The 12,561-nt window shown below is 33.5% G+C and overlaps 1 protein-coding gene across 2 annotated transcripts in view; it reads right to left on the reverse strand.

Moving 5' to 3' along the window:
- Window positions 1-12,561, reverse strand: part of LOC106459407 (E3 ubiquitin-protein ligase RNF220-like) — a 60,718-nt gene that overhangs the window by 5,030 nt on the left and 43,127 nt on the right. For both annotated transcript variants that reach the window (XM_022385904.1, XM_022385903.1), the window contains exons 5-12: window positions 11,100-11,165; window positions 10,436-10,478; window positions 8,529-8,647; window positions 5,634-5,757; window positions 5,019-5,115; window positions 3,606-3,674; window positions 3,164-3,219; window positions 714-777 (exon numbers count right to left, since the gene is read on the reverse strand). In XM_022385904.1, coding sequence (XP_022241612.1) covers window positions 714-777; window positions 3,164-3,219; window positions 3,606-3,674; window positions 5,019-5,115; window positions 5,634-5,757; window positions 8,529-8,647; window positions 10,436-10,478; window positions 11,100-11,165 — 638 coding nt within the window. The remainder of the gene's footprint in view (window positions 1-713; window positions 778-3,163; window positions 3,220-3,605; window positions 3,675-5,018; window positions 5,116-5,633; window positions 5,758-8,528; window positions 8,648-10,435; window positions 10,479-11,099; window positions 11,166-12,561) is intronic.

Here is a 12,561-nt window from a genome sequence, read left to right on the forward strand (position 1 = left end):
AACTCCAGCTAATATAAAATAACCCACTTCTCAGACCACCACATATTTTAAGGAACTCCAGCTAATATTAAATAAAATATCACCAATACATATTCAATAAAAATATAACTATATATTAAAATAATATCAATAAATATTAAAGATATCAATAAATATATATTATATAAAGATATCCTCAATGCATATTATATAGAAATATTATTAATACACATTAAATAAAGATAATCAATTTATACTGAAGAAAGACTTATAACATAAAAAAAAACTAGAGGGGCACTCGTAAAGCTCATACCTCCACCTCACAGCTTTGATCATATTCGGCCCTCAAAAAATATGAAAATGTGTCTGTATGTCTGTTGTCATCAACAAACACTGACCATTTTTGGCAGGACAATAAGGAATACTATTTTACACATGTCCACCAAGTTTCATCAAAATCCAATATTTTTTGACTTAGTTACAGAGCAAAATTAGTCTGAAAAATCTGTCCCCATGTTAACAGATTTGAATGTTTTAGATTTTCATGACCTTGACTCTCCAAAAACTAATCACTTCTAAATTGGGTCATAGTCCAAGTGTATACTAGCTTTCGTCGAAATCCATTCAGCAATTTTTGAGAAATCTTGCTGACAAACACACACATACAGAGAGGGATGAAAGCATAACCTCCATCACCTACAATGGTGGAGGTAATGAATAAAGTTCATTCTTACCCTGGTTCATTTCCTCCAATGGTTAGGGAAGGAAGTTCATTTTGTTTCTCAAGTATCTCATTATCTGAAAATATTTTAGTATTTAGTAAAACAACTTTCACTGCTAAAATTTCAAAATGAAATGCTGACATAAGTTCTGCCAGTTGAAAGTCAATATATACTTTTCATTCATTTATATAATCAAGACTAAAAGCAAACTTCTTGGCTTACGAAACATGTCATAATGAATCTTTCCAATTAGCCTACATGTACAACTACATCTATCACCACACCTCACCGTTTCATGGACATTCCTGATCTAAATAGTTAGCTTACATGTACAACTAAATATATCACCACACTTCACTGTTCATAAACATTCTTCATCTAAACAGTTAGCCAACATGTACAACTAAATCTATCACCATACCTCATATTTTCATGGACATTCCGATCTAAATAGTTAGCCTACATGTACAGCTAAATCTATCACTACACCTCCCCTTTTCATAAATATTCCTTATCTAAATAGTTAGCCTACATGTACAGCTAAATCTATCACTACACCTCCCCTTTTCATAAATATTCCTGATCTAAACAGTTAGCCTACATGTACAACTAAATCTATCACCATACCTCATCTTTTCATGGACATTCCTGATCTAAACAGTTAGCCTACATGTACAACTAAATCTATCACCATACCTCATCTTTTCATGGATATTCCTGATCTAAATAGTTAGCCTACATGTACAACTAAATCTATCACCACACTTCACTGTTCAGTAAACATTCTTGATCTAAACAGCACAACTAAATCTATCACCATACCTCATCTTTTCATGGATATTCCTGATCTAAACAGTTAGCCTACATGTACAACTAAATCTATCACCATACCTCATCTTTTCATGGATATTCCTGATCTAAATAGTTAGCCTACATGTACAACTAAATCTATCACCACACCTCACCTTTTCATAGACATTCCTGATCTAAATAGTTAGCTTACATGTATAGCTAAATCTATCACCACACCTCACCTTTTCATGAACATTCCTGATCTAAATAGTTAGCTTACATGTACAGCTAAATCTATCATCACACCTCACCTTTTCATGAACATTCCTGATCTAAATAGTTAGCCTACCTGTATAGCTAAATCTATCACCACACTTCACTGTTCAGTAAACATTCTTGATCTAAACAGTTATCCTACATGTACCACTAATTCGATCACCACACCTCACCACTTCATAGACATTCCTGATCTAAACAGTTAGCCTACATGTACAACTAAATCTATTACACACTCCAACTGTTCATAAACTTTCCTAATATAAACATTTAGCCTTCATGTACAACTAAATCTATTTCACACTCCAACTGTTCATAAACTTTCCTGATCTACATGCATATTTGTGAATTTATGCCTGTATAGATGATTTTCATATAAAAAAACTGAAGCATCATAGTTTTTTAGCTATTCTGATTTATACAAAAATACAGCACACCAATTTTGATCCACCTTGGATGCATTTCAATAAATTAAACTTTTTTTCAGATCTGAAAAACAACTAGATTTGTATATAACATAATGATTTACTTAATTTTAAAAGCATATTTAATGTAATAATATCACACACTTCAATGGAAAATATCATAAAGCATCCTTCAAAAAAAAGTATTTCATTGTTTTTTAATGAAATTCCTTCCAAACATTGAAGCCTTATTAGCATGCACTAAACACACAATCTTTTATTCCAATACAATGCTAATTTCACAGTTTAGAGATAATTTAGATATCTATTAAAATGTGTATTTGTATGAAATGTAAAATCATAGTAACCTGTAGTAGCAATTTGGCAAATGAAAAAAAAAGAAACACATTCTGAATTATCAACTTTAAAAATATCTAAATGTCAAATGTTTGTCTTTATAGGTTCACTAAATAAATAAATAACATATTTACATTAACTTGAAGTAGTTGCTTATACTGATTGTAATGCTCTGGTTGGAGATGTTTCTTTCCATGGCGATTAGCATAAGCTAGTGAAAAACACTTAGCTACCTCCAGGCAGATGTACCAAAACATTATTGGGCAAATATATGAAAACAACATCCAATCAGCTTCTTTCATGCAGTTGTGATAAAATAATACTAAACCAGCTATCTTCAGGCATTCATGCTGAAACATCACTAACCCAGCTACCTTCGGGCAGATGAATGAACACACCATCCACCCAACTATGTACAAGTTACCTTCAGGCAGTTATTCTCAGAGAAATAAACTTATCATCAGCTATAATTTTTCAATTATAAATTTGAGAGATTGTAAGGGTTATAAGCATTATAGAAGAAAATCATAGAAACAAACAAAGTCTGACAAGTTGTTTTCTGGATGTAAATCATTTGTTGTATTCATACAGAATTCACAGTTATTTCAAACTTTAATGAAATGCTAACATTACCATCTTTAAGAACACATCTTCTCTCTTCAAGAAGTCTTTGTTGATCTTCCGAGTCTCTATATGTATAATAAAACAAAAATTGTTCCATTTTCAGGTTATCATAAACAAGATGACAAGATGAAAACCATATAAACATCATTCTTGAATAAATAATATCATATTAAGTTTACTAGTCCACCAAAGTAGATTTTTTTTTACAGTAGCAGATAAACTTTTATATATTCCTATGAACTAAATAAACCAGATCTGTACACGAGCAAAAGCACAACACTTTTGACAGACCGACACTTAAACAGTTCAAAATATGTGGAAATCTTTTATTATATCTAACTAAAAATAAGATACAGAGAAATATTTATTCTAATAAACAAGTATCACAAAAGTTCTTATTTACATAAAATTTACAATAGTTTCAATATAGTTCATAATAACTAACACTAACATTGCTCTTGTGAGATCCTGCCTTTCTCGGTTCTCCATGGTATGTTGTAAAATATCTGCTTCTGTGTATCTAATCTCAACATCAAGGAATTTATTACAGCATTCAAATATGAAACAAATAATATATGAAAAATGTCAGAAAATAAAACATGGTTATTCAAGTTGGCTTAAACTGAACACAACGTTTGTTGCAATTCATTTTTCTAAACAACCAAATAGAAATCTACAGGATCAGAAGTTAACTATGGAAATCAAAATTAATTTTATACAAGAGCAGATCAAAGTTTATTTACTTTTTCCGATGAGCAGAACAAATTAATCCAAAAAATATGTATTTTGGGTGGATTCAAAAGTATTATTATTATTATTTTACCCGAAAATGGTAGCATAACTTTTGTTTCAAAAGTAGGAGAACAGTTTCTGTAGCTGGAGTATGCATGAGAGTATTCTATAAAAAAAACATCCTACTCCTAAAACATTATGTAGGGTGTCCCCACGAAAATTGCACGTACACTTAGGAAGAGTCTCTCCTGACTCAGTTTCTCTAGTTGACAATAACCCCATAAAAATATGGTAGCAGTTATAAAAAAATCACTTTCTGGGAAACCAACTGCATTTATCAATATAGTTTATCTATAACAGCTTAAAAAAAATTGACTTATGTCTTATTCCCCCCCCCCCCACACACACACACACAACATATAGTCTTTCTACTTTTAATACATTAATAACACAGACACATTATTGCCAACAAAACAAAATTATTTCTTGAATCAAATAAGAGCTTTATACCTGTAACATATAAAATTTTATAGTTTAATATAAAGAAAAAGTTATATTTGTGTAAGAAATTAATCCTTAGCTTTTCTTTATTTTTGTTTAAAAACTTAGATTAAACTAAGAACAGTAGAAAAGATTGTGAAATTTCTTACATGGACAATTGAACCTTTTAATCCTATTTAATACAAAACACAACAGTTTACTTACCGATTATTTTACTACAAGTTACAGCTTTTACAGAAAGAAAGAAAATTCTCAAAACATTTAAATACATCATTAGGTTGTTCAATGTTGATTTAAATACTTGTATACTTGAGAATGATTGCACTAGTTGTCAAATGTTGTACCTGTTTTAAAAATTTTCTTCCTCAAAGTAAAAGCAGTAATTTGTAATAAAATAATGTAAAAACCTACTACCATCGTGGGTAGAGTACAGATACCCAATTGTACAGCTTTTTGCTTTACAAAACAAGAAAAATCAAGTATGCTTAAAATCTAGTACATTCAATACACTTATTAATGTATATATTTATCATAAATAGCATTCTTAAGCAAACATGATTCACACTCGAGTAAATCTTGTTAGTAATAAAGTTTTCAATTGGAACAACAACACAAATTAATTAAAGGATACTGTGGCTTTCCATAAGTGGCAGTGTCATCACTGTCTACATTCAGATCTTGATCAACATCATCTTCATTGTTACATTTCCTGGTTTTAAAACCTGATGCTAAAAAAGAACAGCACCTAATCCTTCTGATTTGTATGTGTCAATCTTAAAGTTTTTAATTAGGAGTTGCAGTCAAGTACAACTTTCTGTTGCATTTACAAATTTATTGCTTTGCCTCTGCTTTTATCTCTGTTCAGTTTTATATTTTTGATTTTTTTGTTGTCTTTCAGAATTTGTAGTGCATACTGGAGTTTTATGTATTAGTCTTGAAGAATGCACAAAGGCAGACCGTTTGGTTGAAATAAGAGTTCTTGTATAATTATCTGGAGTGTTCTTCTTTTTTTTTGTAACTTTATCATCAAAATTTGCAATTTTAATATGATGGTAATAAATTTAAGTGCTGAGACTGAGTTAATTCCAAAGTACACTCTGTGCAAGGTAACAGTTTCATTACTTAACTTCCATCAACAATCTCGCAGTAACTTTGTTATTTTCGTCTAACATAATCTATAAACTTTTCTAAAAAAAATCATGAGATTTAAAAATTTCTTAATTCTAGGTCATCAAGTTTAATCTACCTGCAAATCCTCCTTGAAGAAGAGACGTTGCTCTAATCCTTGTTTGACCAGCCCACTCATATTCTTCATAATTTTCATCTCTCTCCACGTCTACTGTCTCATCTTCAAACCCATTATTTTCTCTCTGATCATCCAAAATGTAATGCATTTCAAAAATATATATAAGAAAATTATGCATCAGCTAAGAACAATTGAAATATATAATCCTAATTTTAGGATTCATTTTGAATTGAAAATCACTCGAGTTCTCCAGTCGGAATATAATGACTAGATTACTCGTATTAATTTTAAAAAAATGTATGACAAGATAAAGAAGGAAATATTAGGTTTATTATTAAATAACTATTCACAAAGTTGTAACACTTATACGGGTTTGGGGTAAGTGAGCGAGTTTGGGGTACGTGAGCGAAATGGCGATGGCTGGAGAATGACAAATAGGTTTGGATTAAAGAAATCACAACAATAATAAAAACTAAAAAATCTTACTCTTTTAAATTACAACTGAAGCTTATTTTGCCATCATATTACAATTTATAAACTAAAAAAATTAGTTAAAATAGTGATGGCGGCAAATTATCTGTATTTTAAAACATGGATGAATCCTCAATAGCCGTGGCACTTGAAATTATTTTTGGTAGAATTAGTATAAATTAATATATGAGACGTTTTCTTCCTTTTTATTAGCTATATTTTTGTGCAATACCAAGCGTGGAGCGCGCGTATACCTTATTCGATTTTATTACTCATCAGGATCTCTAACAGCCTACCCTCAAATTGAAATTCTTTTAGGCAGGAGTAGAGTAAATAATCTATGAGATCTTGGGTGTGGTCAAATACATCAATCAAAGGGGTTTGACTTCCCGAAGATGACGGAGCTATGGGCTAAATGTTTGTACTTGAAAAAATAAAATAAAATGAAAAACTTGGAGCCGTTCTACAAGCCGCTATGCTAGGCTAAGTATTTCATGAAGTAAAAACTAGTACGTATTATCCTACCTCTGGTGAGACTTTGTACTACTATTTACCACGAAGGTAGAAATGACGTGAACATTAAGAAATCTTATTTCTTAAATTTTATGCCGTCATCACCCACACAGGCCCGGCACGGCCAGGTGGTTAGGGCACTCGACTCACAATCTGAGGGTCGAGGGTTCGAATCCCCCTCCCACCAAACATGCTCGTGGGGACATTATATTGTGACGGTCAATTCCACTATTCATTGGTAAAAGAGTATCCGAAGACTTGGCGGTGGGTGGTGATGACTAGCTGTCTTTCCTCTAGTCTTACACTGCTAAATTAGCAACGGCTTGAACAGATAGCCCTGGTGTAGTTTTGCGCGAAATTCAAATACACAGATCGTACATCATTAAGTTTACAATCAAATACATCGTTTTAAAGACGTAGTGAATATTCCTGCGTTTTTTTTTTTATAAATTAAGAAATAAAAATCCATGGTTTTACAACTACATCGTCATGCCTCACTGGAGTTAGCCTAGACTGAAAAGTTTTATTACTGTTGTCTACAAAACAACTGTATTAGTCCTAATGTATTTTTAACAATGCAGTGGCACAGCGGTATGCCTGCGGACTTATCACGCTAGAAACCGGGTATCGATACCTGTGGTGGGCAGAGCACAGATAGTCTATTGTGTAAGTTTGTGCTTAACTACAAACAAACAAACACTGCATTCTATATCTAGTCCATTAGGGATTTTTAATAATTTAGAATATTGTATAATAATGGTATATTCCAACAGTATTAATTATAATCATGCTTCCCCAGCTTGAAAAAGACGTACACACCATAACAACTGTTGTATTAAACAACTATACAAGGTACACTGTAAAGTCTATGGGCAGTAAGTGTTGTGATTTTTCTTCGAAACGCAAAACAAAAGTTTTCTGTACGCCTATTTTAGATATTTAGTAGTATTTATAAATGCATATTGATAAAAAAAGATAATTAACTTCAAAGTGCACGACCACTAATAGAATTTATTGTACTACTCTAAGATTGTTTGTTTGTTTGTTTTGAATTTCGCGCAAAGCTACACGAGGGCTATCTGCGCTAGCCGTCCCTAATTTAGCAGTGTAAGACAAGAGGGAAGGCAGCTAGTCATCACCACCCACCGCCAACTCTTGGGCTACTCTTTTACCAACGAATAGTGGGATTGACCATCACATTATAACGCCCCCACGGCTGAAAGGGCGAGCATGTTTGGTGGGATGGGGATGCGAACCCGCGACCCGCAGATTGACTACTCTAAGAAGTTAGCCCCCCAGTGGCACAGCGGTATGTCTGTGGACTTATACTGCTAAAATTCGGGTTTCGATACCCGTGGTGGGCAGAGCACAGATAGCCTTTTGTGTAGCTTTGTGCTTAATAACAAACAACAACAAAAACTAGGAAGTTAAATAACTTTAAAAGTATAAAAATAATTTTAAAAAGAATATAGGACCGGACGTTGCCTCATGGTTAACATGCTCGAACTGTGAATCAGAAGATTCGTGGTACGCGACCTATTGTCACGAATACGCACTTCGCACTTCACTATAATAGTGAGGGCCAAAATTCGACTATGTGATCAGACAAGAGTAGCTCAAGAGTTTGTTGCGGAGTGCTGTTGACTAGCTGCCTTCCTTCTAGTCTTGCAGTTCAAAGCTAGGCCTTACGTAGCTTTGCATGAAAATTCTATAACAAAGAAACAATATAACAAGCAACTTATATTAGAACAGCCCCCCAGTGGCACAGCGGTATGTCTGCGGACTTACAACGCTAGAAACCGGGTTTCGATACCCGTGGTGGGCAGAGCACAGATAGCCCTTGTGTAGCTTTGTGCATAATTAAAAACTCCAAGATATATATATATTAGAACAAGGCCGAAGAAACTTTACCTTTCGCAGGCAACGATCAACGTGCGAGTCGAGTTCTTCCGTCGTTCCCGTCAACGTCTCGCAACACACCGGACACACTACCTCATCTGTTGTTCTCTTCTTTGTCCTGCATGAGCGTACTGTGACAAAAAATTATCTAACTGTTCTTTACCCCACGATGAAAAATAATTACCTACTTAATAACTAAGCTTTTTACATCTAAATATTTTACTAGGTTTAATTTAATGACTAATTTAGGAAAATCTGAATGTTTCTACAGGGTGACTATTTAAAAAATGAAATTAACAGGGAAGTTTGGACATGATACACAGATACTGTTCGATATTCTTTCTATTATACCCAATCATAACAACAAGCGAAAAAAGCTACAAAAAGGATCAACTGAACAGGACAGTCGGTGTCCACTGACCCACGCAATAGCCTGTACTCTGACCCACAGGAGGTCAATAAGTTTAATATGTTTTGGTTTTTTTTTTTACATTTTGTATCATGTTCAAACTTACCTAAATAAAATTGATCATCATCAAAGTACCTGTGTATAATTTTAGTTTCGGAAGAACAGGTAATTTTTAGTAGATTATTTTAAATATAGTAATCTGTAACAGGCCAGCGACTACGTAGTAATTTAGGCCGCGCCCTGCTGTCACTGGAACATCCAAATATTTGACGTCCTACGTCACCTACCCTTAACACCTGGCCCTATTCTGTCGATTTATTTATTTTTTACTAAATTCGTAAGCTTTACACAATCTTACAAATTCAACTTGGAACCAATGAACAAATTCGGGAATTTGGCCAAATTTCTTTAAAACTTCGCTGTTTCAGAGTAGGATGAAGAAGCCGAAATTACCGATATATTATAAAAACAAAAAGCGTATTTTTACAATTTCAAATGAATTGTTTATTTGTTAAGCAAGCTTCCCAGTTGTTCAACGGTAAGTCTGTTGGCTTATAACTCTAAAAACCGGGTTTCGGTACCAGTTGTAGGCACAGCACAGATAACCCATTGTGTATTTTGTGCTTAACGACGAACAAACAAACAAAATTATTACGCAAAAAAACAATATCTATTGGTACCAGTGTTTCAAAAATATGAATGGAACCACATTCAAAACTAGTTATTGGTTGAAAAATGCTCTGTTTTGATAGGCTAACAAAGACGCGTTCAATGGAAATGCATGTACTATTACAATGGTTTATTGTATTACTTCAAGTTCTCTGCCAATACTGAGAAGAAGAAGAAAAGTAAGATGCGGTCTCATTTTTCTAGGTTTTTTATCTTGAATTGCGTTTTCATTTTCCAACATGTCAACCGTATTTCGCAGCGGTTTAATTTTGAAGTTGGGTAGCTCTGTGGATATGTGTGGTTGATTAAATTTCATGTTTATTTCCACACTACATATTCTACAACTTCCACTGCACATCGACACAGCTGTCACAATAAAAAAATAAAAAAGTCGATGTTAGGCCTAACACGTTATGAAATTTGATTCTAGTCTCCACGTGCCACGCATGTGTACTACTACTACAGACGTCGCACCGACGTTTTAACTCTCGTTGTCTCATTAACTTTCAAAACAGATACATAAGGAGTCACCTAGAGCTTACCAATATAACTAAACCGGGAATTAGAGCGTGATACTTATGTATAAAGTGATAACATACACGAACGTCCGCAGAGGTTTTTCCAGGGAGGGGCAAAGTTTTCCGGAGGAGGGGGGGTAAAGTAGTGTGAAATTGTGAATTGAATAAAAGTTTCATATACATATGTTGAATGCATGAAGAAAGAATTGTGTTTCCAATTTTCAAGGGGGGAGAAGGAAGTGCACCCTCTTGCCCCCCCCCCCTCTCCATCCATGCGGACGTTCATGATAACATAATGCGTGAATAAAAAAGTCGACACTTACCTCCGATTCGGTTTCGGCGGTTGCACTGTACCTTCTGGAATATCTGTATTCATAAAAGTTAAAAAAAGAAGAAGATATTACTCGTAAAGACGGGAACAGATACCATTTTCTGATTGTGCCTTCCGTAACAGTTTCAACGTCTTATTTTGATTTATATACAGACACCAAAATATTTACAAAACTAAAGAAAGATAATGATTAATAACACAGAGGTATAGGAGGCAAATTGAAAGTGGGAGTCAAGATTTCTTTGACTGAGCGAAGCGATGGGATTTGAACCATACGCGCACCCATACGGCTTCCCAAATTGAAAAGTGGGAGTTCCGGGCCCTCAGTTTCCCACGCCACTGTAATATACGCTAAACTTCCAACTATCTGATTCTTAAATGGCTTTTTTCTCATGGGTCGAACCTTCAAAGATGTAAACTTTGAATAAAAAAAAATTAATGTAAGAAAACTATCTGGTAAACAAACATTTGGGAACGTACAAGTGCTCCAAAATATATACTTTTATATCTTTTACTAATAGAAATAGATACGACTGAGCTAACATTTATTGACTCGTTTCATTAGCGATATGCTTTTATTTTAAGCGTATCTTATGAATTAGGTTATAGCAGTCATCATTTATGAATTACAAAAATGAAAATACATATCATCTTACCTCCAGACGGGAGTCTAAAAAACTTGGAGAACCTTTTCTTCTGCTGCTTCCTGGAGATGGCGAGTTCTTTAAAAGATACGAAATGCCGTTATATCGACAGAAAAAGATTTATTACAACTTTTCACGAAGCAAAGCAATAATTTTCAGTAACATACGATAATTGGAAAAATTATAGTTATGTTTTTTGTAACCAAATATCTCCTGTTCGAGTACTTTACCTCGAAAAACCAAATTTTGTAAGCTACTTTTATAGGAGTTTGTTGTCATTAGGCACGAACCGTAACTGTTTGACGCAGGCCTAAAATCGAACAGTTTTTAAGAAATTAAAGAAAAACAGATGTAAGAACAACGAAATCGTGGTAATTTGTGGAACAAATTACATTAAAGACTTAAACTTATTTAAAGATATGCTAAGGTTCATTCTAAAGACACAAATTTCACTGGTATTTTAAATAAATGCCTCCTATGTATAACAATACTTTACCACAATCTGTTATTAAAAACTGACCACCCAGAGAAAGGGATAAACTAACTACATTGGTTTGATGTAAGCGAGCGAAACGGTGATGGCTGCTATTTTCGAAAAAATTACAAATAGTTTTGAAAAAATAAAAGTAAACATATCAAACCAAAGATACAACTAAAAAAAACTTATGTTTTTTTTAAATCACAACTAAAGCTGACATTGCCATCATGTTAGAATTTACAAACAGCAATCTCTGGAATACTATAATAAAAATGTATTAAATAAGGGCGCATTTGAAATCGGAGAACAAAATAACGATTAAAAAAGTGTTCTGTGTAATTCAAACAACAACGGAGTAGTATCCTGTAAAACTTCAATACGTCGCTGTTGTGATAAACATGTTACAGGATGAAACCTCATATTCTTAGCTCTGGTCCTAACCAGCACCGAGCCAAAATTCTACCGAACTCAAACATGGCTTTCAAACTATAACTATAGCACGCACGCGTGTGAAGCAAGCCAAAAAATAACCAGTTACAACCATGGGCCAAACATACACGCATGTAAACTTTCTAACACGAGAATAACAAAGAAAATCGCAATGGGGTGGTTTCTTAGTGGAGGGAAAACTTCATAATAAAAAACTTACTCGTGAAGGATGTGCATAAGATTAAAACCCCAAATATTATTCATTTACCCTTCTTTAAAATAACCTGTGTTTAACAATTTAAGTAAAACCATTTTATACATTTACACTTCATTAGATTAACCTGTGTTTAACCATTAAGTAAAATCATTTTATACATTTACACTTCATTAGATTAACCTGTGTTTAACATCCAAATAAAACCACTTTACCCATTTACCCTTCGTTAGATTAACCGTGTTTAACAATCCAAGTAAAACCACTTTACCCATTTACCCTTCGTTAGATTAACCGTGTTTAACCATCCAAGTAAAACCACTTTACCCATTTACCCTTCGTTAGATTAACCG

This window comes from Limulus polyphemus, unplaced genomic scaffold (assembly GCF_000517525.1).
Source record: "Limulus polyphemus unplaced genomic scaffold, Limulus_polyphemus-2.1.2 Scaffold604, whole genome shotgun sequence".
Lineage (NCBI taxonomy): Eukaryota > Metazoa > Arthropoda > Merostomata > Xiphosura > Limulidae > Limulus > Limulus polyphemus.